This window comes from Anser brachyrhynchus (genome assembly GCF_964034855.1).
Source record: "Anser brachyrhynchus genome assembly, chromosome: 4".
Classification (NCBI taxonomy): Eukaryota; Metazoa; Chordata; class Aves; order Anseriformes; family Anatidae; genus Anser; species Anser brachyrhynchus.
Genome location: NC_137698.1, coordinates 47,595,100 through 47,622,838, shown reverse-complemented (window position 1 = coordinate 47,622,838; position 27,739 = coordinate 47,595,100). Strand labels below are relative to the sequence as shown.

Below are 27,739 nucleotides of genomic sequence, written 5' to 3'. Positions count from 1 at the left end.
CTAACCATACCATCCAGCATAACCCAATCAGAAAAAACATACATCTATGTGACAAAGAGTACTACGTACGCTGTCCCATTTCGAAGCCCAAAAGGTGCAGTATCTTCATTAGCTACAGAATAGACATCGTAGCAGTCTTTGATTTCATCCTTTAGATCCTCGGGTATGGAGCACGAACCATTTCTCACTTTCAGCTGCCGAATGCGAGGCACCCCTAGGAGCAGGTTCTCATAATAAATGAAGCTTTTGTTTTCTGCCATGGTTTTGTTGTTGTACCACATATCCCAGTAAAGACCATCCAGCAGAGGACCTTCTGTGAACTGCGGAGGAACACAGAATTTTAGTTTGCATGTTGCCAGCACTGTTTTTATACATCTTAATTCTGTGGAAATGTAAGAATATTTTTTTTTGATGTTAAGGCAAAGGTCTTACTGTTAGCTGTCCTCCAGAGACATTCCCCAGCCCTGCCCTGCCCTACTAGCATTACCTAGCCTAGCATTACCTTCACATATTGAAGGCCAACTTTGTTCCATCGCTTTGACAAAGAGGTCTTCGTGAACCAACCCCGTCATGCTAGAAAAAAAGAGCTTGCAGATTGAATTTACAGGCCAAGACAGGAGAAACAAGTCACAGCAGCAGCAAGGTAACAATTTGTTTATAGTATTACCTTCCAGAAGTCGTCCATTGTGGACAACGTTTTGAAGTCAGTTTTCTCCATTTTCGAGACAGGTGTTTCCAGGAAGAGCTGTGACATAACCCTCGTGTAGTAATACATACTGGAACTCACTGTCCCGTAAGTCACTGCAAGAGATTTGGGTAGGGGGTAGAGTTTAAAGGGGGCAGGGGGAAGAAAAAGACAAAGAGTACCTATTCACTTGTTTTGGACAGATCGGGTTGCACTTGCATAGATTCTGCACTAAAAAGTCTAAGTTTCAGAACAAAGCCCACACCAAGCAGCAATTGTCTGTCAGCTGTGATTACAATATAAAAAGCAGCGAAGAACAGATCGATCAACCAGTTCAGAACACACAGTTCTCCTTCCCACACCTCACTTGCAATTAATGCTCCTACAAAACCCAACACCAAGAACCACAAAGGCAGGACTCAGCAGCCTGAAGAGAGGCAGCTAGTGCCATTTGAGGTGTCCTGAGCTATCCAAGGCCTCGGCAGAGAGCTGGAATGGATGATGCAAGGTGTTGGAAGAACCATGTCCTGCTACAGCAGAAAATGATACTCAACGTAGGCAGCGTGGGGCATGACAAACAACACTGAACGTGTGTTGTTAGACAACAAAACTCCACCCAAGGTGTGCAGTGCTTATAAGAGAATCTCTCCGCAGAAAATAATGGCTGCATGCTACTTCTTTCCCTCGCGCTGGGCCAAGCATGAGGCTGAGGACCACAGAGCATAAATTATAAAATGACATACAAAGCCCTGACGGCTTGAGAAAGCAGTCTCTGGCACTGGTACTGCTACTGCCTATAAATACTTAAAACCATTTCAAGGCTAAAACCCAGAGAAGCTTGAAAGATCACATCTATGGTGAACAATTTTCATCTGTTCTCACAAACTTACAGAAATATTTTATTATAGGGAAAAAAGCACGTTTTCTTTAGCAAATGGAGAACAAGAACTATTTTTAGTAAACGTCTCCTGCTGCGTGGCACGTTGCATGTGAGCCTCAATTGTGGAATACCTGGATTCTCTCAAAAATAAATAACACAAGGATTGCTAATAGCATTTGGCCAGAAGCAGAAAGCACCCTCCTAAGGCGTGTCACACCAAAGACCAGACTGTCCCATAGTTACTGCTTAAGTGTAAAATTAAAAGAGATCGTACTTAAAAAAAACTTAATGAGTTAGCAGTGTCCGTACACATTTGGCATACTACATTTTTCCCCACATTCTGTTACCAGAAATATTTTCTACAGCAGAATGAATTATGAACAGTCTGTAAGCAAGCTGTTCCCACCAAAGACAAATGTGTTCTCATTCAAGTCCCTCATGCTACACCTCTCCCAGTGGTTGAGCCACAAGCAGCCTTACAATCCCTTGTCCATAAACCTGCACCAAGCACTCCTAAATGTCTCAGGAAGGAAATAAACATTAGAGTTAGTACATAATCATTCGTGCTGTACATCACCTAAACAGCTGTGAGTTTTGTCACCAGAATAAGGCTTGTTTTTTGTTTTAGTAATTGTGCTGTGAACAAGCAAGGCACTTGCTCCCAGAGCTGTTTTTTTTTTTTGTTTGTCTGTCTGTCTGTCTGTCTTCAGGGGAAAAAAAAAAAAAAAGGTTTTAATTCCCCAGAAATAACAACAGCACCTTGCCCTGTTAGAGCTGATCAAAAATGACAACTTGAAAGCCATTTACACTGTGGACATTTAGAACAGAACTGCGCTTGCTAAGAACTGGGGGTAACCCACCAGGTTACACTAACTTAATGCACACAGATTTTTTTGTTATTCTCACTAGTAACTAAGTAAAACATCTATTTCATCAACACCACATCAAGTTTTATTTTGCACTGACTTGCTGATTGTTATGCAAATATATGAACACACCTTGTTTTGGCAATTAATATATAAAAAAATAAAGATTTAAATCTAAGTTCGTATGCCCAGAAAAAAAAAAAAAAAAAACCAAAAAAAAAAACTACCCTCAGATCTGTTATGTTACACCTTAAAGCCCATTTTGGGTCCATGAACATTATGTGCATTAGGCTGGAGATCCATCAAACTCCTCACTTCTGCCTGTTTTTCCTCAAGCATGTCTTTAGTAAAATTGACTAACAGTATCTTGCGTGGACTCTAGAGTACATACCTAAAACCAGTCATGTGCTTAAAAGACAAATAAAATAATAATTTTTTAAGAAGTGAGTGGAGGTTTGCATTCTGCTTCCTCTCTAGGCAGTCAGTAAGATTGCAAACCTTGAACCAGACAGCCATGTCTCGCGTACTTGGACATAACACTCATAAGCAGAGCCTTACTGTGTTTCATATGAAAGATAACAAGACAAATGACACTAAAATCATACAAGTCTCCAGTGATCCACATACACTCGAGCATAAGGAACCACATGCATTAATGCTGAAGGGTACTTACGGACACACAAGACCACAAGGAAAATCATGTATGTAACCAACTCCCGTAAAACACTTTTCAGGTATCGCTCTCTGCTGGTGTTGCTTTCTTCCATGAGTCTTGTGCCCCACAGACCTTTTAAGAAAAACACACACAGTGATACACACAGGGGTCTGAGACCAGATACACAAGTGGCACAGTTAGTCGAGTGGCTTTGAAAGCTTCACCCACGTCATGTCTGCCACAGGTTCTGTGCTGGATTTTAAACTGATCTAAGCTCAAGCAAAAACTGCTTCTCTCGTTACCATTGTGCAAGTCGAACTGGGCCCGCAGCAGTGCTAGCTACTCATGAGGGACTATAATCATTTACTAACAGTGCAGCAGAACTCTTGTGGAAGCTGCTGAATATCTGCCAGAAGTGCTGCCACTTAAATTAGGTGGTATGAAAACACACCCAAGTATACAAAGGCATGCACAGGTAGCCATCCTCCAAGATATGCTAAAATTCATGTTGTTTTTATCCGATTTTAATATGAAAAGCATTATCGGATGAATGAAAATGCACATTCAGTACTGAACCTTTATTAGTAATTCTAAATAACTTTCTACCTGAAAGGGATGGTAGGTCTGTCAAACACCTGTAAAGAAAATATGTTGTAACCTCATGTTTCTTTCCTTGCACAGCAAAAATTTAGCAGCAGCCTACAGGACCAGCTGATGTTGAGCTGTCAAACTGGACGACTGCGTTACAACATCTGTGTGCTACTAGCTTCGTGGCATTACACCCAGCATTCTCAAGACAAGAGTGTATAAGAACTCACTGGATGGTGCTCAATACTTCCAAAAGGGTGACAGAAAAGCAAAAGGATCTATTAAATGGAGTTGTTAAGAGTAAAATGCATGAGAGTGGAAAGCAGTTAGTAGCAACCACGCTGATTTCCTGTGCCTAATACCGGAACAGAACAAAAATGGGAACAGCTGGTGCTGTTCAGTCCAGGATTGCTACCTTCAGGGAATTTATCTTTATTTAAGCCTAAATAAATTTGACCTTAGTTTACGGTGGAAGGAAAAGCATATAGAAATAATATTTAACTCCTACAGCAGACTGCCAAAATTCCACTCTTTGCCTTATCAGGCATCTTAAACTGCCAACCTTTTCAAACATTCTTCATGTTGCCAGTAGACGGAAATGAAGTGACCCCAAAATTCCTAGGAAAAAATCTTGGATCCTTCCATCATGCCACAGTAATTTGAAGGGAATGGAACAGCAACAAGAGATAGCCAAAACAAGCTATAAAGCTGACAAGGAGGAGAGGGTCTGGTTGCTTTACAACCTCTGCCGCCCAGACCAGGACAGCCAAAGGGCTAAGCTGCTCCCGCCGAAGAGCTCCATCTGCTAACAGAAAGTCAGGAATGAGGAAGCTCTTCACTCAGCCTGACGAGGAGTTTTATTCAGAAAGCATTAAGGCGCCTGATGTTTGCAGAAGCCTTGCAGCTACCACAGACTGAGTTGTGACCTAACCACAAAGTCAACTGGGAAACCTCTCGCGCATATGCCCAGCAAGCACCGACAGCCTTCGCGCTGATCTCTGCTCATGCTCCTTGATTGGTTAATTACACCCTTAATTACACCCTTCACTGGCATCGGCCCCCAGAAGAAAGGAACATTTCCAAAGCTGTTCTTTAAGGGTAAGTCTGAAAATTTACGAGTAAGGACTGCTGCTTTACTACACGAAACGCCAAATCCTCACCATTAGGTCATTCTGGAAGGCAGAAACACAAAACCAAGAAGGTTTACAGAGTCACTAGTAGCACAGAAGGCAACAAATTCAGCCCTTAATCCAGCAGTACGTTGCACTAGCAACCCTCATAATAAAACCAGGAAAACACTGCAGGAGAGAGGAAGAAAAGGCTGGAGCAGGCAGTGAGCTGAGCTGGCGAGAGCTGTGTCCAGGCTGTCAGCACATTACTCACCAGCAAGAAATGTGGAGAAAGCTTGCAAGCTTCATTTCTGTCCTTTTAGAAAACCGTTACAAGTCAGCAAAGAACAAGAAGTTTCATATGAAAAAAAAAACAAAACAAAAGAAAACAAAAACCAGCACCAGAGATCGCATAATGATCTTTCTGTTAAATGAACTTTGGATTTACCCAATAGCTAGCTTGAAGCATTCATTAGCTGCCACGTTTTTAGCAAACACACACAGTACTTCCATTTTTTACTGCATTAGAATATTATTTCAGATGCATCTAAATGCATAGTGGTGATAGGCAGTGCTGGATTTAAGTTGACATCTAATGTGAGTACCAAAAACGTTGTTTCTAGCCTTGATTAATTATTTCATTTCATTCCTTATATACATTTGTTACGCAGGTAACACAGGAAATTAAAATCTGTTTGCATGCATAAAAGTAGTTTGCATGTATATGTATATATGCACTTGTAATATACACACGCAATGGACATATACACACACACACACATACCCCTTTATATACGTAAATCCAAGGTTATAAGGTACAGAAGGCACATAAACTAGTCAGGCTTTATGGAAAACTTCCAAAGGCACCCAGTAGCTCTGCAGGGACGGCGCTGCCACCCCCCAGGTGCCCACGGCCATACACCTGCCCAGAAATGCAGAGGGAGAGCAGTGTGGCCCCAGGGAAAGGTTCCTCCTCCCGAAACAACCAGAGCAACAACACCGCCTCCTGCTCCAGCTGAAGTTAACACTCCTTTCAGAGCCGGTACTAACCCAACTCGGTACAGATCGGATGACTGTTATCACAATTAATGAATGGCTGAAAATGGCGTTTGATACTGCCATTTAACAATAACCAGGAAAACCTCTCAAGAATACCTCCACGTGCACGACCTCGTACTGACGCACACGAGGACACAGTAAGGCTGGGTGACCAAGCACAGCTCCTGCGGGAAGATAACTTTTCCAGCCTGGCTCTGGAAACGGCCCTTACCCTTGCCCATCAAACCTTCTGACAACTTTCTCAGTAGCTGAGATGAGCCGCCACCTCCTCCTCTCCTCCTGGCAGCTGGGGAGATCTGCAAAGGCAGGGGAGGCTTACATTGCAAATGAGAAGCCCCACAGACAGAAAACTAAGAGACAAACAATCGTTATCAGTCGAGTTTCTATTCACTTAGTAACTCCTGTTGCAGTCTCCCTGATCGCTGCAATTACCAAAATCCTGTTTCCAGCAATCCTCTTTGTTAGCATGTCTATTTCACAACCGGACAGCAAGCAAAGCATAAGCTGTCATTTAACAGCACTCAGCTGATGAGCAGCAACCTGCTTATCCACGGTACCGCTATTATTTTTGGTATCCAAAGGATTAATCCTTCTTGTATTGCATCCTGTCCGGTGAAGCAGCATTTCATCAAATAGATCTCTGCTAATTTTCCTCTAGTTATCTTCAAATAAAACTAAGTTTGCCATATCCCAGTGTTCGAAGATCCTCGTGGTTATCCACGAAATGTCACTACCGAGTGCCGTTTCCAATACTGAAACCTCCATTTTCTCTTTGACAGTTATCCTTCAAGTGTCCCGTGTCAATTTCAGGCTTGCAATCAGCCCTTTTGCTATGTAGCCTGAAGCCATCACATTCTCCAGAGAAGGTTCACTGCCCACACAGCTGGCAAACACAGTCCCCAGCAGTACCCCTACGGCACGAAAGTAATTTCCTGCACCTATAAAATTAATGGCAACAACATTCTCGGGGTTACAGAGCCAGAAACAAACCTGTCTACTGCAGGAACTTTGGCTGCACTTGCCTGTAAGCACAAAACGTACATGGGTCAGAAATCAGCAGAAACTGCAGATAGGAACCACAGGAATAAATCCACTGTGAACATTCCTAGGACATGAAACCAACTCTTTGTACTTTGCGGCTAAAAATAGAATATGAACAGCGTTCACCGTCTAAAACACCAAGAGACAGCTTAGTCCATAGCCATTATCAAAGATTTTTTTCTTCAGTTCTTTTTTCTTTCTTACAGTGCAAGAAGATGGAACCTGGCACCATTTGCCAGGCAGCACACGCTTGATTAATTGCTCACACCCAGTAACAGAAAGAGAAGCACACCAGTTGTGTAACATTACCATGCCAAAACTGGTCCTCATCTTTCAGCCTGAGAACAGAAATTAAATGTTCAAGTTACAGATGTGCATCGGCTCCCAAACTGCTTATTCCAGCTGAAGCCGTGCTGCTTTTAGGCAGCAGAACAGGGCCTGAACATCTCCTCCAGCAATGCCTGCCAGGAACCGGTGCTGCCCTGGGCTCATTCTGCCCAGCACAGCATGCAGCTTTGCCAAAAAACGATCCCTCTTGGCACTGCTGCTCACACCACTGAACTAGGTGAAAATACACAAACGGCCTTAAAAAAAAAAATAAATAAATAACCAAACCCAAGCATACTAAAACCAAATAACCCTCCTGCTCCCCAAGCCACCCCACACTGCGCTAAGCCGTGGCTGCAGATGCACTGTGTGTGATTCAACGAGAAATTTTACCAAACCTTTGCTAGAATGGTCTCTCATAAGGTGGATAAAAGCATTGTACTTTCTTTCCACCTAGAGAGCACTCTGACCTTACTCAAATCACAGAGCATTTAGCTCTGACTTCAGATTCAAAACAACTCAGAAACCAGCACCAAAACCAGTCCTAATGCAGATAATCTGTTTTGAGCACTCCAGCAGAAGCCAGGACTGAGGTGAGACAGCAGCAATTAGGCCAGGTTGGAGCCATCCTGAAATCGCTGTCACATTCGCCTCACGCAGAACCATGACTTTTCACCACAGCTGCAAGCACGCACAGCAGGATGCTTCTCATCGCTGGCTGGTGGGAAGGAAGCACTGTTAGCTGTGCATTTCTATACCAGGACTTGACTTTCTCTGTGTTAAGCAGCTCCTACCCAAACCATTTATAGACCTCAGTGACTCACTAAGCTAAAGACACCACCGCAGACTCCAAACAGAGCACTGTCAGTTAGTACATAATGTGTAATTATCACTCACATTTTTTTCCTGGGCATTCTGGTCTCTTGTTATAAAGTGACTTAGTTCACTGAAGCAGTCTCCCACTAATACCTGCTGCAAAGATCCTCTAATCCAAAACCTCTGCAAATCCGACTTGCACCCAGGTAAAACACCCCAGCGATCCAGAGGGATTTATTTTGGTTTGAGACAGCTCAAGTCAGAGCAGTCGTAACAGCAAACGGCTTCTGAATGCACACAAAAAACAAGTGAAGATGCAAACGGCGCAGAACCGTCTGCTTTACAAGTCCCTGCTTCAAATGGGGTGCGTTTTAACACTTCTGCTGACGCTGCGACAACCAGTAACATTAGTGTCCACCACACAGGAAAATCCATGTTTTATAAGAAGGCTTAATTTGTAAAGATCTTCTCTGACCCTTAGGCACAGTAAATCTTTGTGCCTTGATGCTGACATTTCACACTTCTCCCAAGAAGCAGGGGGGCTGAAGAAGCAGGGAGCCCTGAATGAACCCCCGGGGTCGTTCTCCCTGCCGTACCGGAGCCAGAGGGCCAGCTGAGCAGGGAACAGCCCTCCACATGCCACGAAGGCCCCGAAGCCGCTCGGGCCGGCCTCACACTGAGAGCAGACAGAGCGCGGAGGCACAGAGCAGCGAGGTGCGCGCAGGGCGAGGCTGCAGAGGCGGCGGGGAGGAGAAGCAGATGGAAAGGAAGCGGGGTGGACGGGCAGCCCGCCCGCCGGGGCTCTCACCTCGCAGGCGCCGGGCCAGCCGCTTGGCCCAGGCGGCCCGGTGCGGCGCGGCGCCGTCGGGCGGCCCCTGGTGGCGGCTCGGAGCCTCCGCCGCCCCGCCGCGCCCCGCGGGCAGCCGCCGCCGCTGCCGCCGCCCGCCGCCGCCCTGCCCCGCCGCGCCGCTGCCCAGCGACGCCGCGGGGCTGCCCCACTCCACGTCCATCTCCAGCACCGGCCCCCCCGCCGCCGCCGCCGCCGCCGCCGCCGCCGCCTCCTCCTCCTCGGGCTCGAAGCCCGGGTTGTCCCGGCTCCACGCCTGCCGCGAGCAGGCGGACGGCGGCGGCGACGGCGGGCAGGGGCCGGCCCGCGCCGCCTCGCCCAGCCGCTCCAGCTCCAGCTGCTCCCGGCCGCGCCGGCACTCGCCGCGGCCCGCCATCAGCCCGCCGCCGCTGCCCGGGGCGGGGCGCAGCCGCCACCGCCCCTTCCCCGCCCTCCGGGGCCAGCCCGGAAAGCCCGGGGCACGGAGGGAGATGTAGTCGGTCCGTCCGGCGGTCGGACGGTCGGTCCGCCCGCAGCACTGCTCGCGGCCGGCCGGCTCTCTCCCTCCCTCCCTCCGGCGGCCCTTGAGGGGAGCGCCCCTCCCGCTCTTTTCTCCTCAGCGCCCCTCCCGCCACGCAGTCGGGCGCTGCCGAAATAAAGTTTTGTGGGTTTGTTCTGTGTGTTTTGGTAAAAGCAGAAATAATCACAGGACACACACAGACGAGTATTTCACCTCATGTACGTGTGGAAGCTCCTCGCACCATGAGCTACGCAGCTCTCCCCCCCCCCCCCCCCCCCCCCAGCAACACAACCCTGAGGAATGGGTTTTTTGTGATTTTATTTAAATCCGGTTACAAAATATACACAGGCAGCAGGATGCGCAGCATCCCCCGGAGGCACCGCTCCCCAGCACCCCACCACAGCCTGGCTGGGTGGCCAGGAAGCAGTGCGCCCCAACTTGGGCATTGCCACGCACTCTGTGTTTACAGATACCACAGCAGATCTGCTCTCCCCCAGCCCCACATTTTGGCAGAAATTACAGAAAGAAGGAACACACCAGATTTCCCTCAAATTGTGACTTCATTGTTTTCAATGCTGTGATGCTCTCGAGCATTCTCAGCACTCTCCAATGTCTGGTTGCTGGTGTCATCAATAGTGGGGATGCTGGCAGCTGCGCTGACCCGTCTCTCCCTGCTCTCCAAGCTGTGGCGGCCATCTCCTCTGGCACCATCCTTGCTGTCACCTCCCTCAACCTCGGGGCTGTCGAATTTCTGACGGCTGTCATTTTCCATGCTCTGGTGGTGGGTGAGCTCGCTGCTGTCCCGCTCATGGCTCTTGTCCAGCCACTCTCCACTGACAGCGCGCTTCCCTGGGGCACGGTGGGCAGCCAGTTCCTTCTGCCAGAGCCCCACTTGCTGGCTGTCCCCATGCAGGGCACTCTCATCTTCCTCTGTGGCATCGTCTGCAATGAGCTGCATTGCACAAAGGGAAAATGAAGAGCCATCAGCCGCCTGCCACCTGCGCTGCAGTGCTACATCTCTGCTCTGAGACAGTGTGGACTTACGCAAACCGGTCATGTTATAAGAAACTCAGGTCTGATCCTGGACTCAGATTTCCTGTGTGCAAGCCCATCAGGGCAGTGCAACCCGCATTACCGCCTTGCTTGCAGCAGCGGGCTGTGCTCCTGCCTCTGCATGTCCACAGCCCTCACTGACTGGGGGTGTCCAGAGGAAAGGCACCCCTCTGGTTACGCCTGCCTTTACCTCCCGCCAATCCTTTTCAGAGCTGACTCCCATATGATAATATCTCCATTCTCATCTTCACCACCCTTTTCCAATACCCGCTGCACAGCCCCATTCACCTTTCTGGCAGCTTTGCGGAGCTTGCTCGATTTCACCATGCTGGCTTTGGCCTTCATCCTGTATGCCACGCTGTCGCCCCTGCCCGCGTTGTCCCCACGGGTGAAAGGGAAGGGAGGGGAGGGTGCCGTTACTGGGATGTCTGTGGGAAAGTCTGTGACAACCTCATCAGACTCGTCGGTGTCATTGGAATCATTATCATCATCATCATCGTTATCGTCATCCACAGCCTCGTGGCTCTTGCTTGGCACGTCAGGAAAGTGCTGGAAAGCATTAACCATGCATCAGTCAAATCAACATACACCGAGGCATGCTGAGCAACGTCCCTCCTGCTAACCCAGTGCTTAGGCACTGTTGCAGACCTAAGTGCCCAAATTGTTCCTAATTTGCCCCATCCTGCCTGAAGCCTTGCTTTATTTAGGGGGAAATGTTACCACAAGAACTGCATTTGGCTGAGGAGAGCAAGTATTGCTATGCACTGGCTGCCCTGCAGAGCTCAGCTGGCATTTAGCCATCCAAAACACTTACCGGTTTTACCGGGACATTTTCAGCATTTTCTTCTGAAGAGTAAAGAGTCTGAAAACAACAGAAAACTCACTATATTAGCACAAAGAGGCACATTCAGTGGAACTAATAAACAAGCTCATTATTCTTTAAGCACTTAATCCTAAATCGCAAGGTTTGGCATTGAAAGATGCCACACTTTCTCCCCCAGTCAGTTGGGCGTACCTGCTGAAGTGATGCCAGGTCATTCTGCGGGTGCTGCAGGAGCTCTTGAGAGTGAGAATTCACAAGGTCGTGGTGTTGTCTGTGCGAGTGATGGCCCCTGGGGTCCTTCAGGAGAAAAAAGGAGGTTTTAAGGAGGAAAAAAGGAGCAGAGCAGAGCTGGTGAAACTACTGGTGCCGTGCAATCTGTGTTCACGCAGGTGTGGCAGCTGCAGCACATACTCTGTTCATACAGGATGTGTCCTCAACCATCCCCTACCACAGGGAGAGGACTGGGAACAAGCCACAATCACAGATGAATGTTAGACCCAAATAGGATGGTACAGCAGATGTGCCTGTGCTCATTTTAGTGACATTTGGAGTTATATCTAAACGCTGTGGTTTCTGCTCATTCTCATGCTCTTTTCCCTACAGTGATCTATCTCCCTCACCATCAAGGCCCCAAACTAAACGCAGTAGCTGGTTCTTAGAGAAAATAATTGATTTTACAAGTTTTGTAGTTAGTGATGGGGTATAAATCAAATAGCTCTATACAAGATGAATATCATTTGCTCACACCACTCCAAAATTCACAGGAAGTGGGCTGAAGTGCTCTTCTAACACTAGACATTGTTATCCAACCCACAGTAGTGTGTAGTAGTATAAATCACAACAGCTTTTTTAAAGACAACAGATAGAACAGAAGGACAAAGAAACTTACGTATTTTTCTTCAGAGCTGGCAGAAATGGCATGCTGCTTGGATTTAATCTTGAAGGGAGGAAAGAGAAAAAGGGTTTATGGGTATCAACTTCTCGCTAAAGTGCACAGAAAATATTGCAAGTGATCACTAATACACATTTATGATGCACTCACCGGCCATGCAGCAGCAATGCTGATAAGGCATAAGCAAAGAACTGTCACCTTCATTGTGATGTTTTACCTGGAAAATAAGTTGTAACGATAAGTTAATGAGGTAAACTACCACAAAAAAAATGCCATAGGCTTTTTCTTTCTCCTGGTGTTCTTTACTGTGCCTAGAGCAACTCTCTAACTCGGATTCAGCCTGCCCATTGCCATCTTATTCCTCTGTCCCCCAACTAGCTGGTTTTGCAATGACTTAGCAACTGAAAAGCTACGAGAAATTTAAAAGCAGATATTGAAAATTGCTGAGCAGTGGGGAGAGCAATCCCACTGAGAGGACAAGCAGACCTCTTCTGAAAAATAAGGTGCTATGCAGGTCAGTAAGGGTTTGTTATCATCGAGTTAACATCATTTCATCAAGAGACCAGACAACAAAAACCCAGCTTGGATTTGTTTTTCAGTTACTTTAAAACTAGTTTTCAGAATTATTAACTAGAGTGGCTGTGAGTAAATTCACTTTACATGAACAGGAACCGCTTTTATGGACAGACTTTCGTTTCCCCTGCAGAATTTTGAACAGAACAAGCTGCATTTCCAAGCAGGAGATGAAGTGAAATAACTGCTCACACTGCAGTTTTAGCAATTTGATAAAAGAGTGGTGCCTGTGGGACAGTGCTGAGCTGCAGTAAATTTTGGTGCTGACAGACCATTTCCCAGGATAAACAACATCCCTGATAAATTAAGCCAGTTCTGGAATGAACAAGGAGCATTTAAAACTTTAGTAAGTCATAGCAGAAACGAAAGGCTACTACAGACATTTAAAACATATTAACAAGCCTGGCAGTAAGGCAGGGCTCTCTATTAGAGGTACTGCAGTCCCAAGAGATACACAGAGAAGGGCACACATCCCACCGCTTCAGTAGCATGCAGCACCAACTGCAAGCCTGCCAGGAGAAACTGGGATATTACAAGGCTGTGGTTACACGCAGAAGGAAGCTTTCAGGGTTTTCAGTAACCTCCTGATATCTATCAGCACACAGATTTAAAACTGTGATTTTTTTCTTTTTTTGTGGTACTTTGTATTGCTTCAGCAACCACCTTCTCCCTCTAGAAGCAGACCTTTTCCCACAGAGAAGCATCAAATGTTCCTGCCCAGCAATGCAGCTCTGGAAGCTCGCCTTGGGTGAAGCTACAGACAGAAAGGCATGCATTGGGTGAAAAAGCAAAAAATTACCTTTTCTGGTGCTGGAGGAATCTGCTGTAGCAGGAGGGCTCCCAGTGATCCCAGCAGCAGCTCCTGCTCGTTGGCTGCAAGAAGCTCTGGCTTTCTCCCTTCGTCCCTGACTGCCTGGCATCTGCAACCATGGGGAATTTAAACCCTGTCCCCGAGACTGGCCACCAATCCCTGCGTGGCGGAAAAAGCTGAGGTCATGAGGCTCCTGGCCACCGTCCTGCCCACGTTCTCCTACACTTCCTCTTTGGCTTTGTGGCTTTTGAAGCAAACAAAAGCCACTCTATGGTTAAAACATTACTTATGGGCAAGATCATTAACCAGCAGGTTTGTTGAATGCACAGCAGTTGGTATCGTGTAGGAGGACTTCAGGGCACATCCGTCCTCCTTTTGTAAGGAGGCAGAGCACTCCTTCCCAGAAACCTTTCACGCCCTGTTCTGTAAGGGGTAGGGATGCATAATGCCTGCAGGAAGACCTGAACATAAAGCTCCCCAAAAAGGTATTAAGGAGATTTGCTCAGCAGGTATACATCTTGCAACGGGAATTGCAAAGGCAGGGCGCAGAAGATGGCTTTCTGCCTTTTCAGTCTGAACAAGAAAACAATATTAGTCTGTCTCAATAAGCTTTCTGCTTCCAGAAACTTGTTTGGAAAGGTACACCAGATCCACTGATATGCTAATTAAAAAGGGGTTGTGCGCCATTATCTGAAATTCTCTCTCCGTTTCCATTCAGTAGTGTCCCCTCTGGGTCCTTTCCAGTTTCATTCACTCTTTCAGCTGGACCAGTTGAGTCACCTGCTGCAGCTGTCTGCTGCACTGAGCCCGCTGCAGGATCCTTTCCAAGGACCAAATTCGAGGCATATACTCCATCTCAAGAAGTGCCATGACTAGTATTGGGAACAAAGAGATGTTGTGGGATGAATTTCCACACCTGCCACCCACTGAGCAGCATGTCAGCTCTGCCGATGGGCAACAGGTCTGTTCTGATAGCACCTGGCCTGGACAGCCTGGTCCCCCTGCCTGGTCTGTGACTTGCTGCCAGACTTGCAGACCCCCTTCCAACTGGTGTGCCTTTAAAATAACACAGGCGTGCCATTGAAGCACAGAGAAACCTTCCCAGCAGTCATTTTAGAAGGCAAAATATTCATAGCTGTCTCAAAGCCCTTATCTTTCTCCTCATTTCCGATACCTGGTTAATGTTTGATTTTGCAGCTTAACATCACTGAAGATGTTCATTTTGTGAGAGAATGGCTGTCTGTCCCTGGTCTAGCAGCAGTGAAATAGACACCTTGTCATGGCTCCTGTCACCAGTTACCCTGTGCTTACTAACACTTGCGTTGTTTATTTGGAAACACCACCAGAAACACACCCAAGTTAGCTCAGCAACTGTCCCCCACAGCATCACACAGAACTACCTCATTGTATTTTTGAGCTCAGATCAACAACAATTATAAGTTTAACTTAGCCTGCTTAATAATGTCACCTTAATAATTTAAGTTAATAGTGTAGGAGAATTGGGTAAAAAGCTAGGACGTCACTAACAGCTCCGAACATTCATGAGCCCATGCATGCATCCACTTGGATGAGGGCTGTCATAGCTTTCATTTTTGGAGCAGCAGAATCACAATTTACTACCTTGTGAAAGATTTTTAAAGCATAAAAGCCTTCAGGAACAGAGGTTTCCTGAGGATTTAGATGGCTTCTGTCATCCCATCGCATCCACAGCTTGGTGCTTTTGGAAAGCAGGCTGTTTACCAAAGACCTTGGATGCAAATGCAGGCCTACAGCTGCAGGTGGGTGTTCGTCGGATATTTTAGCTTCAGCATTAGGTAGTAGCTGATACACCGAGTTAATCATACGTTGATACGGCTGTTGTCTCTCACAAGAGACATGACATGAACCCCAGGGAGTTGTTTCTGGCAAACAACTGGTGTTTCCAGCCTGCTGGGAGATGGCTGTGCTTCTGAGCACCGCTGCCAAGGCCACGGGGCTGATTTTGTAAGAGACGGAGAACAATAGTCATGTTTTGCACTAATTCAGAAGCAGGACATGCAGCGACTGTTATTACTAAAGAGCTTCATTTTATGCACGATCAGCTAGTATGGAGCTGTAGTAAATTTAGCACTTGTCTCATGCCCATCATTATGTGGTTATTCATCCTGTAAATTGTTTTGCCCAGCCGAGAAATTCCTGTGCCTTGGCAGGAGGCAGTGCTTCTCGTCCTGTCAGAGATAAGCAACAAGCGGAGCAGAAAGGGGGTAGACTTCCACCATTTTCACTTCCCACATTAAGCTCCCAAATTCCTGCTCCATCTTGGGCATGGGGGACCCCTGCCTGCAGCTACCTGAAACACCCCGTCCAGGAGAGTCAGCCCTCCTGACCTTTTCCATATTGGCCCTGCTCGCCTTGTTGTCCCACAGTCGTCAGTCCTCTGGGTACAATCCAGCCTGGGTTTCCTACTTGCCCTGGACCCCATTCAGCACATCGGGCTGAGCAACAGCTCCAGCTGCACTCTGGGACCAGAGCAGCATCCTCTACATGGTTGTGACTAAGGCCAGGACAGAGAGGTTATTTTTTTCAGCAGCATTACGAACGCTGTCAAGGAGAAAACCCAAGAAACCCCAACTTGGCAGTGCTCTTATAAACAACTGCTCTGCATCTACAGCATCCCAAAGAAAAGCAGGCTTGCAAAATACCGGTTTCTATGAAAAACAGATGGAAACCAAAACATTCTTGCACCGCAACCATGTTGTGTGGAGTGACACGGCCACTGCAGAATGATGCGGGGACCTATGACTTGTCTGCGTATTGCAGCACCCAATACTGGAATACATGAGGCAATAACATTTCTGTTCTGCTGTGCAGTGCAGATGCCAAGCTGCCAAGGCGAGTGCCATTTAACCCTTGCTCAGGCACCAAAGGGGATTTCAGAATCCCACATACCCAGCGCCAGCTCTCGCCCTTCCAGGAACAACGCTGGCCCAGGAGGGATAGATAGGGACAGAAAGCAGACTTTCTGGGAAAACAACCCAGATGTAAGCAGCCAGCGGATGAGAAAGTGCCAAAGTTTGACAGATAGCACCAGCTTTGGTCTGCCATTTCCTCCCCCTATACCTGGAGCGTCCACTGGCTTGCTCCTTCTGACCCTATGAGGCTAGCTGCTACCTGTTTGCAGTTTTGAGTGCCTTCTCAAAAACAGAGGACTAAATAAATAAATAGATAAATGAAAGAGAGAAAAGAAAAGAAATCTGAGAAATAGCCATACAGCTGTAGGCCAGAAATCCACGAGGCTGGATGGCCTCAGCCAGATTACAGCTCTAGGATAGCCAAGAGCCTGCTCCTACTACAGCGTAAATACAGCCCAGCTGTCTGTAGCTTCCTAAAATGGAGCCCTAGATGAGTCTCCTCCCTTAGCTTTCAAAGCCAGACATAAAATAATAGCAATAATAATCAACTTTTCTGGATCATTTTTCCCTGCTGAAATTCACGTGATTTAATACCAAAGCCAGCGGCGTGGCTGCAGGAGCCAAAGCAGCACAGAGCAGTTGTGTTATTTTCCCATCCGGTAGTCCCTGGTACGAGGAGCAGAGCTGCAGACACTGCTGTACTGCTGTGCTTCAGCACCGAGCTGACAGGACAAGAATTGCATTTGTTTCAAATGGAAAATTTAGGAAACTGTCCGGACTACTATTAGAAACCAATGCAGCAGGCAAAAACACATAGAGCTGTGCATGATTCTTCCACAGCGGTGCAATTCTGTGGTGTACGTAACCCCTAAAAAGCACTTGTTTGAGAGCTGGAGGGTGAGGCTTGTAGCACCCCAGCAGGGGCTGGGCTGAAGCAGCTCTCTTGAGGTGTTGGCTCTGAAGCCTGAACGCTGCTGCAGAAAGCCCACAAGACCTGTGCTTAAATCTTCTGTGTGCTCCTAAAAAGTCACCAGCACCCTGCCCGCTCATGCCTCATGATCCAAGAACTGAGGGCAACCTAAGCGTAGAGACAGCTTTGCAGAAGACTGCTTTTTGAGCAAGGATTGCAAAGCATGGTGACGAGTCACTTCCCTCTCCCCCTCCCCTGCCATCTCAGCGCCCCTGTTTCCTATCCCCGCAGCACAATTTTCTCCTCCCAGGGAGAGAGGACACTAATGGAAAGGTCCGCGTGTGCAGAACGGGCATGGAAAGAACAGCATCGCCTCGCTCTGCGTTGCGAAACTGCCGGAAAGTCACAAGACACCCATTCCACCTAGCAGAGGGAACGGGGAGCAGACAGCCTCCCCAGAAAAGCTGCTACCTGTGCCAGAGGCAAATGCTGAACAGGGCAAATTTCCCAGCACCTCCTGGCAGGGACCAGCACTGACCAGGGAATTTGGAGCAGAGCCAGGCACTGCACCATGCTCCGCAGCACGCGGGTCTGTGGTTACCCGCACAAAAGACCTGTTGTCCACATCCTGCTTGTGCTTCTCTGTCCCCAGAAGGGCTGGGGAAGGTGAAGCATAAGCTGCGATGGAGTGCAGGACTGCCGGGATGGGCTGTGACCCTGCCACTGAACCTGAACTTGGACCCAGCCTGGGCTGAGCACCAGAAACCACCCTGCTTTCGCACGGTGTCAGTTTTTTTTGTGAGCAGTTTTCATGGTTTTCAGTCTGGGGCCGCTGTGGTGGGAAGGGGACGGATGCAGCACTGAGTCAGTGTGAAAGCAAACATCTCTCCTGGGCACTGCACGCGGAGTGGGAGGAAAAATCCTCTCAAGGACCCGGTGAAAGGAAATTAGAGACCTGGGGACTGGGTTTGGAGAGGAAGTAGCTTGGTAGAGAGGCTGATCTGATTTTGTGGGAGAACCAAAAACCATCAGGCCAGGGTCAAGGCGTCCTGCCCGAGTCGGGAGAGGCTCCCCGCCAGAGGCTCAGCTCCAGGCTGGAAAGGCAAGACAGCTCCTGCTCATCAGGGCAACCTGTTTTAATTAGCATCGGGACAAACACCTCCAACACCATGCGCAAGCAATGAGCCAGTATAGAACATCCCTCACATCCAGCACTTTCTCCTCCTGTTCTACCTAAAATTGTGTTAAAAAAATTATGAATGTAATTTATTTTTTTTTCTGATGGAATGGAAAGTAGTCACTCACACCCAAGAGAGATATTGCCATCCAGCAAGTCAAGGGACAGATTCAGTTTCCTAATCGTATACTTGCTCCCCCAGCAGCCTGCCACGCGGGAAGGACAAGCTCCTGCTCTCCTTCCTTGCTTTCCAGCACCCTTAGGAAGGGAGTGTTTTTTTGGGAAAAAAAAAAAAAAAAAGATAATCACATCCAGATTTAGGAAATAACATTTTGCACATAATTCATAGTGGCTACCTAGAAAGATTATCGGTTGAGCTTACAGCTATAAATTTGACAGAATAAATGGCAAACTGTGGTTGGCATAGGGATGCAAAGCAGGAAGTGCACTGGAGCTATACATTAACTAGAGGAAAGGGAAGTCTAAGAAACTCGGTTAATGAGCAGGCTCGAAAGCAAACAGCAAGAAGGGACAGCCACCAGGACAACCAGTCCTGGAGAGGCATAGGCAGCATCAGGGATCTTTGCATTAGGAACAACATTACAGGCCAATAAATAACAAGCCAGAAGTGCAGTTTGCTCACAGAGCCTTGTTTATCACCAAGAGGTCAAGTGACTTCTCCTCACCCATGGAAAATGTGAGCACAGAAGATGACAAGCAATTTTGGGAAGCAACATCCGTTCTGTATGGAGAAATTTGATCTGTTGTACCCAAAATAACTGATGTTGAAACACAGCCTAACTCACGTCTAAGCCATCGATTAGACAACAGGAGGAAGCAAGATGGTTTTTGGGAGCTCGGTTGGTCTCATCTCAGGACGGGGGGCGGTGGCAGAGCTGCTGGGCAGCACTGACTGTGCCCCTGAGGGGCAGCAGAAACACCAGCACCTGCACCTTCAGTAGCGCTGACGCAGCAGCACCTGACCCACACAGCTCCCCAGTGCTTCACCCTCCTGCACCACCCTAGCAGCAGCATATGGATGTGAAAAGCAGGAGGAAAAATAAAAAATCAGATGGTGGCTACAGCAAAACGCAGAGCAAGGTGCAGGTCAGCAATGCTGCTCAGATTAACAAACCCTGGCAAGAGTGTTCTTCTGTGTTCAGCATTTGCCAAAAGGTGCCGAGCTCCCTTGGGCAGGCTCTGGTATGCAGGGGCACACACAAGGTATTTTTGCTGTTTTGAAACAGGAGGCACGATTATATCCAGGGCTGCACGATGGGAGCACGATGGGAGCGAGCTTCCTGCAACGCTGCTGCGCTTGGACTCAGCCACGGCCGTGCATGCACACAGGTGTGCACATAGAAACACATCCACATGCGGTTAATAAGTTACGTTCCCCTTTCTGTCCCAAATGAAATTCTGGAGTTCTGAGTCACACGGAAGCTACAAAACAAATGGAAAATCACAGCAACAAGAGAGAGACCTGGAGCATGCTCCTGTACAGTACGTCAGAAGACCTAATGCAAATAACCCAAGCCCCCTGCTTGAGAGAAGATGGGAAGAGGAGGGACGAATTCCCACAAGTAGTCATGGGTGTGGGCATCTCCTCTGCTTGCACCCCAAGCAGACACAGTGGTTGTTTTCAGATATACCTTCCAACCTCCCGGACCCAGCCGCCCTGCCTCTCTGCTAGGTCACTGCCATCACGGGAGGCTGCAGGGTAACACAGCATTTGTACCATTTCACAGATTCACGTAGGAGGACAAGTGGGACCAGGTCTCAGGAGCAAGAGCAGGACAAGGTGGGCTGTGCAGAGAACACTCCCTGTGGCTTTTTGGCAAACACTGTGAGTTTCACTGCAGGGCAGCACGGCTGCTTTTCCAGTTGAGTCACCCTTTTCCAAAGACATGCCTGCTGGATGGTCTGGGCTCTTAAAATGATTGCAATTACATTGATTTTCCACCAAAGGTGACTATAACCAAAACACAGTAGTATCAAAATCCTAATGGAAACCACTCTTTGAACTAGCCTTTCATTCAACTCGATGTTTACCAACCCTTCCCACCCTGATGTTGTAGCGTGTAACTCACATCGCTTTCAGCACGGGTCAGATTCATCGTGGCTCTGTGCAGGCCCGACCTCGCAGTGCTGCTTCAAAGGACACACATTTCCTCACGGGTCGTGCAGCTATCAGGTCCTAGGTAAGGTATGAAAGAAAGGAGCCATCTATAAGAGAAATGGTAGTTCGCCTTTTTTTTTTTTTTTTTTTGTCAGCCCCAGCTCCGTGCTGCCCACACATCAGATGGGGCACAGAAGCCCCAGAGGTGCTCAGATCTCACTCTCAACCCACAGCTATGCCAGCATTTCTCCCAGCACACTGATTTCCCATCAGCATGGATACTGGCAGCAAACCCCACAGATACAGAACAGCAGAACAAACAGAAACCTGGCCACCTAATTGCTTTCTGTGGCCATCACTTCTAAACTCTAGCGGGAAGTCCTCCCCATAGACTTCGGTGGGGAAAAGCTGCATTCATACACGCAGGGACTGTGTGTTGGGCGGCTTTCTGTTACGTGGGCTGTGCAGACGCTGCAAATTGAAGCCTCAGACAGCAGGGCTGCTCCTGTTTCACCACCACACGGCCTGTGGACAATTAGCCCGTCTGCACCCGCTGCCCCACACCATCCACACGCAGCAATTAGTGGGGGCACGAGGAACCCAAGCCCAACAGCTTGCGTTGGGCCAAATCCTGCCATCCAGCAGATGTGCTGTGAGCATTTCTCCTATTCGCCATCGCAGTGGCCATGGCTTACTTCTAAGACCTTGCACCTTTGTCACACATGTTGGGGTTAATTTTTCATTTTTTTCAGCCGTGCACAAGGCATTCCAGCACATATTTTTTTAGCCCTTGGCTAAGAGGTGTCCACCTGTGCTGCATTTCAAAGGATCGTACCCTCTGGTGCTCCGGAGCATTTTCAAGATGCCCCCACTTAAACAGTACACAATGCTCCACTAAGTCTCGCTAACTCTCCTGTTCGCTCTTCTCCACTTACTCCTCCTGTATTGGTGTTATTGCACATTAAAGCCATTATTCTTTAAAAACCACACTGATGAGCACCAGTTCCACCACCCACACCACACTCGTGTCTTGGTCTTCTCCTCCCAGCTACCCACCCCAGCAGGCTGCCCAGGTAGCCAAGCCTCCAGTGGGAAAGGTGTTAGGAACGCTCTGGTGTTAAAAAGCTGAAAACAGGGTCTGGAAGAGAGCAGTGCCCAGAAGGAGCATTTTTCCTGCAGGTTGTTCAACTGTTACTCTCCAGGAAATCTCTTCATCCGAGCAGAGCCTACTCTGATGAGTGGCAGGGGGGAAACTGGGCTTTCCAATGAAAACAGCGGTTGGTTGGCTTGTTTGTGTTTTCATTTCAACACAGTAATCTCCCTGCAGAACAGTCTAGGAAAGCAGAAGAGAAACGTGTTTTCTGTGAAATGTAATTAACATGGTTTTCTTCCTGTCGCGAGGTATAATTGCACATACAAACCGAAGCACAAGAATGGGGTTATTCTGAGCTCTGGTTTGAGCATTTCAAAACACTGTGATGGGTTTGGTTTGTAAAACTGAAGAGAGGGCAGACGTCTCTCTGCCTTCCTGTTTAAGGCAGTGGTCTGGGAAGGGCTGCCATAACCTATAATGACAGCTGGCTCTCTGAGAGCAGCTTGTTCCCCCCAGTCTATAAATGCAATTTTCCACAGAGTAAACATGTGCCACAACACGCGTGTGCTCGTGAGCCACTGCTCGACATGACAAACCCCTTTCTGATCTCAAGTAGTTGTAAAACTTGTGTACAAACACCAGTCCTGACAATCCGCACGTGGCGTGCACCGGGGCATGAGATACTCCTGCAGAATTCCCAAAATCCGCCCAATTCTGGGCAGCAACCAGAATCGGCCCTCCTCACAGTCACTGCCTCTCCCTGGCCTTCGTGCAAGGAGTGCTGAGATCCAAGACGTGTTTTCTGAAATGAGAGCAGCAGTGGAGGAGAAAGGTAAGAGAGAGGAACCAAGCAGGCAAATATTTTGATTTCCAGGGAACTGCACAAAGACCACAGGACAAAGCCTGAGAGCTTCTGGAAGCACGAGCTCCTGCTGAAAGTCAGTCACCCAAAAGGCGTCCCTCTTGCGTCTGTTTTACCATGTTCTGGCCCATTAGGTCCAGGAGGTTACTGTGTTACAGAACACTGACTCAGTGTTGGCTCAGCAAGGGTTTTCCCAAGGACCTGGTGCTTCCAGCAAGCATTTAGCAGCAAAATCCCCTTTCAGCTGCGTTTGTGGAGGCCGCGACTGGTCTAGCCATGCTTCAGAAGCAGGCAGGGATGCTGAGATGCATGCCCTGCCCTCCCTCCTGGTCACCGTCACCACCAAGGCGTGCAAAAAAAGCCACCCAGGGCAAGCACCAGCCTCACCCGCGTGTTTTGGAGAAGCATCCAGACCCCAGAGGAGCTGAGCTCCGACCTTGCACCTCAAGGTACCGAAGGGCAAGAAAACACAAATAACTTCTGAGCCACTCCAGAGGTGTGACAGACTGCAGCATCTCGGTAATGTGCGATTTTCCAGCAGCCTCCTGGCTCATGAATCATGTTTCCTCAGTGCCATCAGCAAGGTCAGCGTGCCAGCTCCGGCCCCGTTGCTTGCTGACAGAGCAGCCCCAGCAACATTGCTGCCCATCCTGGCTTCCTCTGGTGCGCGTGAGATGGCAAAAACACCCCCAAAATGGGAGTGATTTCCCCTGAAGGTCAGGGACCTTGCTCTTGGTGCCTGGAGCTGCGTGGCAAAGGCTGTGCTACCTCCTTGTGGTGCCAGGAAACCCTGAAACTCTCTGCCTGCCACACCAACTGCATGAGGAGCGGAAGAAGGCTTGACTCTTCCTACAAGGCCCAGCACAAGGCAGGTGGGAGCCCTTCAGAGACACCTCTGGAGCTGAAACAGCCTGGGTATTAATTACAATTATCCAAAACCCCACCGCCATCTGCTTGCAGCATTTCTCCAACCCCTCTAGACCCAGGAGGGCAGGACAAGAGGTTTCCCACCACAAGAGCTGTGGCATCGCCGCATCCGTGTTAATGCGGAGCGAGCAGGCAACCAAGAACAACAGCAAGCAGAGCTGCATGGAGAGCACAGAGCAAACGTCTCACACTTTTGGGGTGCTCCTGACTTTAAAACAAAGGCACCATCAGTAGCTGGGTGATGGCGGCCCCACCAGCTCCAGTGGCCATGGTACCTCATCTTTCCAGGTGGGGCTTGCAAACAGGCTGGTGGCCATGCCAGGATGAGGAGCTGCTGCCGCTGCCCTCCCCAAAAGAGCAATGGTGCTTCCTCAGGCGCTAAATAGCTGTGGGGCAGGGTGTCCCTGATGAAGGGCCGGGCTCCTCCCGGCACAGCTGTGCATGCTGCAGGCAGGAACAGCTGCATCAGGGCCTGGGGAGAGGTTGAAGCTGCAAAACCTGGGGTTTTCTGCTGCTGAGGCCACTGCCAAAAGCCTCTGCACCCCGTGTGCCAGGGGGCCGAGACGCTAAACATCGCTGGAAATCCACCGTGGCTGACATTCCTCCCATAAGCATTTACCCAAATAAACAGCTGCCCACGTGCACCTGGCTGCTCTCCCTCCAAAAGCCTTTTCCCACTAGATGGTGCCCAGCTCTCGCCAGTGGACAGCACAGGGACACGATGGGTGACGGACGGGTAGGAATCGCGTCCGGGGGGGCTGCTTGCGGGGCTCCGCATGGCACGCCAGTCCCCAGTGTGAGCACAAAAGTCAGCAGAGCCTCAGTGACAGAAATGCCTTTATTTCAGCATCGTGCTGGAGGCTGGAGGACACGGGGCTCTCCTCACCGTTTTGCTACGCCGCCGCCGAGCGCGCGCTTTGTTACACTGCTGATTTTTGGGGTGGCGGGAGGGGGGGACACACACTGGTGGCACCTTAGAGAGGACCAGAGGGGCCATGGTGGAACCGCGCCGCCCCCCTCCGGGCACCCCACCCGTCCTCCTCGCCGCTCCCGCTGCGGCTGCCTCGCTCCCCCTCCGAGGACTGGCTGCTGTCGGCGCTCCAGCGGCCGGCGTGGGCGCGGGGGGGCATCGGGGGGCTGCCCCCTACCCCGCCGAGGCTGTACAGGGCCCGCTGGTGCAGGTGGAGCTCGTCGGCGTGCCTCACCTGGTCCAGCTGCCTGGAGCGCTCCAGCGCCGCAAGACCTACCAGCCTCCGGCCTCCATGCAGGTGGACGAAGCCCCCTGCTGAGGCCGAGGGCGATGCCTTGCTGCCCTCGGGGTGCTGGGCCCGGGCTCGGGGGCTGCCCCGCAGCCTGGGGGCTCCCGGCACTCTGGCGGCGGTCCCAACGGCATCCCCTGTGTGGGCTCTGCCAGAGGCCAGCCTCGCCGCTGCCCTCCTGGGTGATGACGCTGCCTCCGTCCTCACCGCCTTTCCGAGTTCAGCTTCCTTCAGCCGGGCCTTGGGCCCGTCCTTCACTGGGGATGCCGTTCCCACCTCCCCGCTGCCTCCTTGCCCTGCAACGGCGCTCCTGCTTGTGTGCCCAGCCAGTGTGCTGGCAGTGGTGCTGCAGTCCCCTGTGGTCAGTCCTGAGGATGCCATGCTGCTGGCACCCCCGCTTGTGACAGCAGGCCTCCCCCTGGACCTTGGCCCCTCACCTCTCACCTTGTCGCCATGGTCCCCATGGCTGTTGACCACTGTGGTGACAGTAACGTCACCCTTGGTGCTTCCCTCAGGGATGGGGACCATCAACCCTAGTCCACTGGGGACAGCGGTGGCACCGCTCCCATCATTCTCTGTGGAACGGCCACCCCCAGGGCTGCTGGTGATGCTGTCCCTGTGGCGTGGGGTGTCTGTGGCGGCCAGTCCCTCAGGCTGCCCCCAGGGCCCAGTGGTCCCCACGGTGGGGATGGCGCCATCCTCGCTGCTAGCGCTGGTGCTGCCCGGGGTGCCACCGTGCTCACCCATGTGGATGTTAGCCCTCCCGATGAAGATCTTCACCTCATCCTCTGGGGTGATCTCTGTGACACCAGCACTGCCCGGCAGCCCCCTGGTGATGGTGATGGCACCCACATCGGGAATGTACGCAAACTCATCCACGCCTTCGGCGTCCATGTGGACGTCCTCCTCCTTCTCGGTGACAGAGCTGACAGCGGCGCGTCCTGTCCCCATGCCACCTGTGCTGCCTGCCCGCCCTCGGCCAGGCGTGGTGACATCGCCGCTGCCCTCGTCCCCAGCCCCTCTGGCAGCCGAGACCCTCTCCCGCCCAGCTGTCACAGCCCTGTCCACCAGGACCCCCCACACACCACCATCACTCCCATCCCCTCCATCGCTGTCCCCACGGGGGCCACCAGGGCGGATGCTCTGCAGGAGGATGTCCTCGCCACCGTTGACCTCCTCCAGCGACACCAAATCCATGTCACCACTGCCCTCCGAGCTAGCCAAGGTGGGACCCACATGCGTGCTGGCACCCAGGCGTGGAGCATGGCTCTCCCTGCGGCTACCCGGGGTGCTGCGGTTTTCAGGCTTGGGGCTGTACCCATCCTCCAGCGCATAGCGGCCTCCGCTGCCTCGCACCGGAGCCTCCCCATCCTCCTCTCCTGGCTGGTGCACGGGGACAGCGCTCTGCTCATCAGCCTCTTCCTTCTGTGGGGGGCAGGGGGAGGGTGGGCATGGGGCAGTGGGCGCACCCCGGGGTCCCACACCACCCCCGGCACCTCTCACCTTTATCTGCGTCTGGTTCCTCCGTGTGGAAAACGAGTACACATATTTGAAGATGTAGAAGCCATGCTTGGTGTTGCAGCCTTTCAACAGTATCTGGGGGGAGAGGGAAAAATAATTTCCTTCTAAAAATGGTGGCAGAAGCTTCCCTGCAGTGGGGTTCCGCTCCAACCACCTCCCTCACATGCCTCCCGGGCTCATGCGTCCCATGTCCCCTGGCTTCATTTCCCAATTTTCCATGTGCTTTTTGGCATGGCCTGACCTACCCGGTGCTGTCCAACGCAGTTCCCACTCACCCTGGCCGGTGGCAGCGGTACCTGTGGGCAGGAAAACACCAGTGGGAGCTGCAGCCTGGTACCCGGGATTGCGTGGGGTAAGCGGATCTGAGTGGTGCTGCGGGCTCTGCTGCCACAGCACTAGCAGGGTTAATGGGATCACTAATGGGGTAGTCACTGGGGTGGTTAATGGGGTAGTCACTGGGGAAGTTAATGGGGTAATAGATGAGGTATTCGATGGGGTACTTAATGGCTTAGCTACAGGGGTAGACGATGGGATAGTTAATGGGGTATTGGATGGGGTATTCAATGGGGCAGTTAATGGAGTATTCAATGGGATATTTGACGTATAAATGATGCATTTGATATGACAGTTAATGAGGAATTTAATAGGGTAGTTAATGGGGTATTCGAAGGTACATTTAATGGGGTATTTGATGGGATAGTTAATGGGGTATTCAATGGGGTATTCAAGAGGGTAGTTAATAGGGTATTAGATGGGATACTGGATGGGATGCTCCTTGGGATATTAGATGGGATGTGGGACGGGGCAGGGGACGGGGCTATTCGGTGGGTTGCTCCCAGTGGGCAGCACCATACTCACGGGCGTGGGCAGCACGGCGCCCAGCAGGCAGAGGCAGAGGAGGGCTGCACGCATCCTGGGCGGCTTCTGGGGGCACAGCATCACCCCGTGGAGGGCTCTGCACCTGTGGTGTGGGCGGGTGGCCCCAGGGGCAGTAGGGCAGGGGGGGTTACCTGTGCTCCTCAGAGGCTGGTCCCTGCAGGCGACGCTGGGGGCTCTGTGCCCTTGGCTGAAATTTAAAGTTGCCCAGGGGGGGCCCAGAGCCAATCAGCTCCTGCCCAGGGCCATTTGTCAGGGCTGGGAGCGCCTGCGGACGCTGGGCTGGGGAGGGGGGGAGTAATTTCCATCTAAAAATGAGCCTGTGGTGGCAGGCAGCTATCAAATGTTCCACCTGGCCGCGCAAACAGAAAGCACGGTGTATAAATATCTGTCCCTGGGGGCTGCAATTGCCCGATAATTAGCGCGGCTCGCAGCCTGGCACCCGGCCAGCCCTGCCGTGGGAACACCAGGGCCACGCAGGGACCCTTGGACCTGATGCTGGCGTCCACCCCCCAGGGTTGCAGCCGCTCCTGCTGACCCGAAACGCTCATCCAGAAGCAAACCACGCCTCACGAGCCAG

The 27,739-nt window shown here is 50.4% G+C and overlaps 3 protein-coding genes across 11 annotated transcripts in view; all 3 read right to left on the bottom strand.

Annotated features, from left to right (window-relative positions):
- PKD2 (polycystin 2, transient receptor potential cation channel) overlaps positions 1-9,295 on the bottom strand; it is a 29,054-nt gene extending 19,759 nt beyond the window's left edge. For all 9 annotated transcript variants that reach the window (XR_013951043.1, XR_013951044.1, XR_013951045.1 and 6 more), the window contains exons 1-4: positions 8,835-9,295; positions 3,105-3,218; positions 668-801; positions 70-320 (exon numbers count right to left, since the gene is read on the bottom strand). Coding sequence is in view for 2 of the 9 variants with exons in the window: in XM_080591463.1 (XP_080447589.1) it covers positions 70-320; positions 668-801; positions 3,105-3,218; positions 8,835-9,249 (914 nt within the window). In the remaining 7 variants the exon portion in view is untranslated. The remainder of the gene's footprint in view (positions 1-69; positions 321-667; positions 802-3,104; positions 3,219-8,834) is intronic.
- Positions 9,296-9,673: 378 nt separating this feature from the next.
- On the bottom strand, positions 9,674-13,752 carry SPP1 (secreted phosphoprotein 1). Its single transcript, XM_080590556.1, has 7 exons — positions 13,513-13,752; positions 12,291-12,357; positions 12,138-12,185; positions 11,441-11,545; positions 11,240-11,287; positions 10,714-10,974; positions 9,674-10,324 (listed from the first exon to the last, which is right to left on the bottom strand). The coding sequence occupies exons 2-7, from the start codon at positions 12,342-12,344 to the stop codon at positions 9,920-9,922; spliced, it is 921 nt and encodes a 306-aa protein (XP_080446682.1). The 5' UTR covers positions 12,345-12,357; positions 13,513-13,752; the 3' UTR covers positions 9,674-9,919.
- Positions 13,753-23,692: 9,940 nt separating this feature from the next.
- MEPE (matrix extracellular phosphoglycoprotein) lies at positions 23,693-27,731 on the bottom strand. Its single transcript, XM_080590555.1, has 4 exons — positions 27,142-27,731; positions 26,529-26,579; positions 26,266-26,358; positions 23,693-26,187 (listed from the first exon to the last, which is right to left on the bottom strand). The coding sequence occupies exons 1-4, from the start codon at positions 27,220-27,222 to the stop codon at positions 24,478-24,480; spliced, it is 1,935 nt and encodes a 644-aa protein (XP_080446681.1). The 5' UTR covers positions 27,223-27,731; the 3' UTR covers positions 23,693-24,477.
- Positions 27,732-27,739: the final 8 nt, after the last annotated feature.

What these genes read in the sequence shown, in the direction of transcription:
- SPP1 (XM_080590556.1), bottom strand. Translation starts at nt 12,344, where the DNA reads ATGAAGGTGACAGTTCTTTGCTTATGCCTTATCAGCATTGCTGCTGCA. An exon ending in GCATTGCTGCTGCATGGCCG is followed by an intron (nt 12,186 to 12,290) that starts GTGAGTGCATCA and finishes CCTCCCTTCAAG; the next exon opens with ATTAAATCCAAGCAGCATGC. An exon ending in AAAATGTCCCGGTAAAACCG is followed by an intron (nt 10,975 to 11,239) that starts GTAAGTGTTTTG and finishes AATGCTTTCCAG; the next exon opens with CACTTTCCTGACGTGCCAAG.
- MEPE (XM_080590555.1), bottom strand. Translation starts at nt 27,222, where the DNA reads ATGCTGTGCCCCCAGAAGCCGCCCAGGATGCGTGCAGCCCTCCTCTGC. An exon ending in ACTGCGTTGGACAGCACCGG is followed by an intron (nt 26,359 to 26,528) that starts GTAGGTCAGGCC and finishes CTCTCCCCCCAG; the next exon opens with ATACTGTTGAAAGGCTGCAA. An exon ending in GGAACCAGACGCAGATAAAG is followed by an intron (nt 26,188 to 26,265) that starts GTGAGAGGTGCC and finishes TGCCCCCCACAG; the next exon opens with AAGGAAGAGGCTGATGAGCA.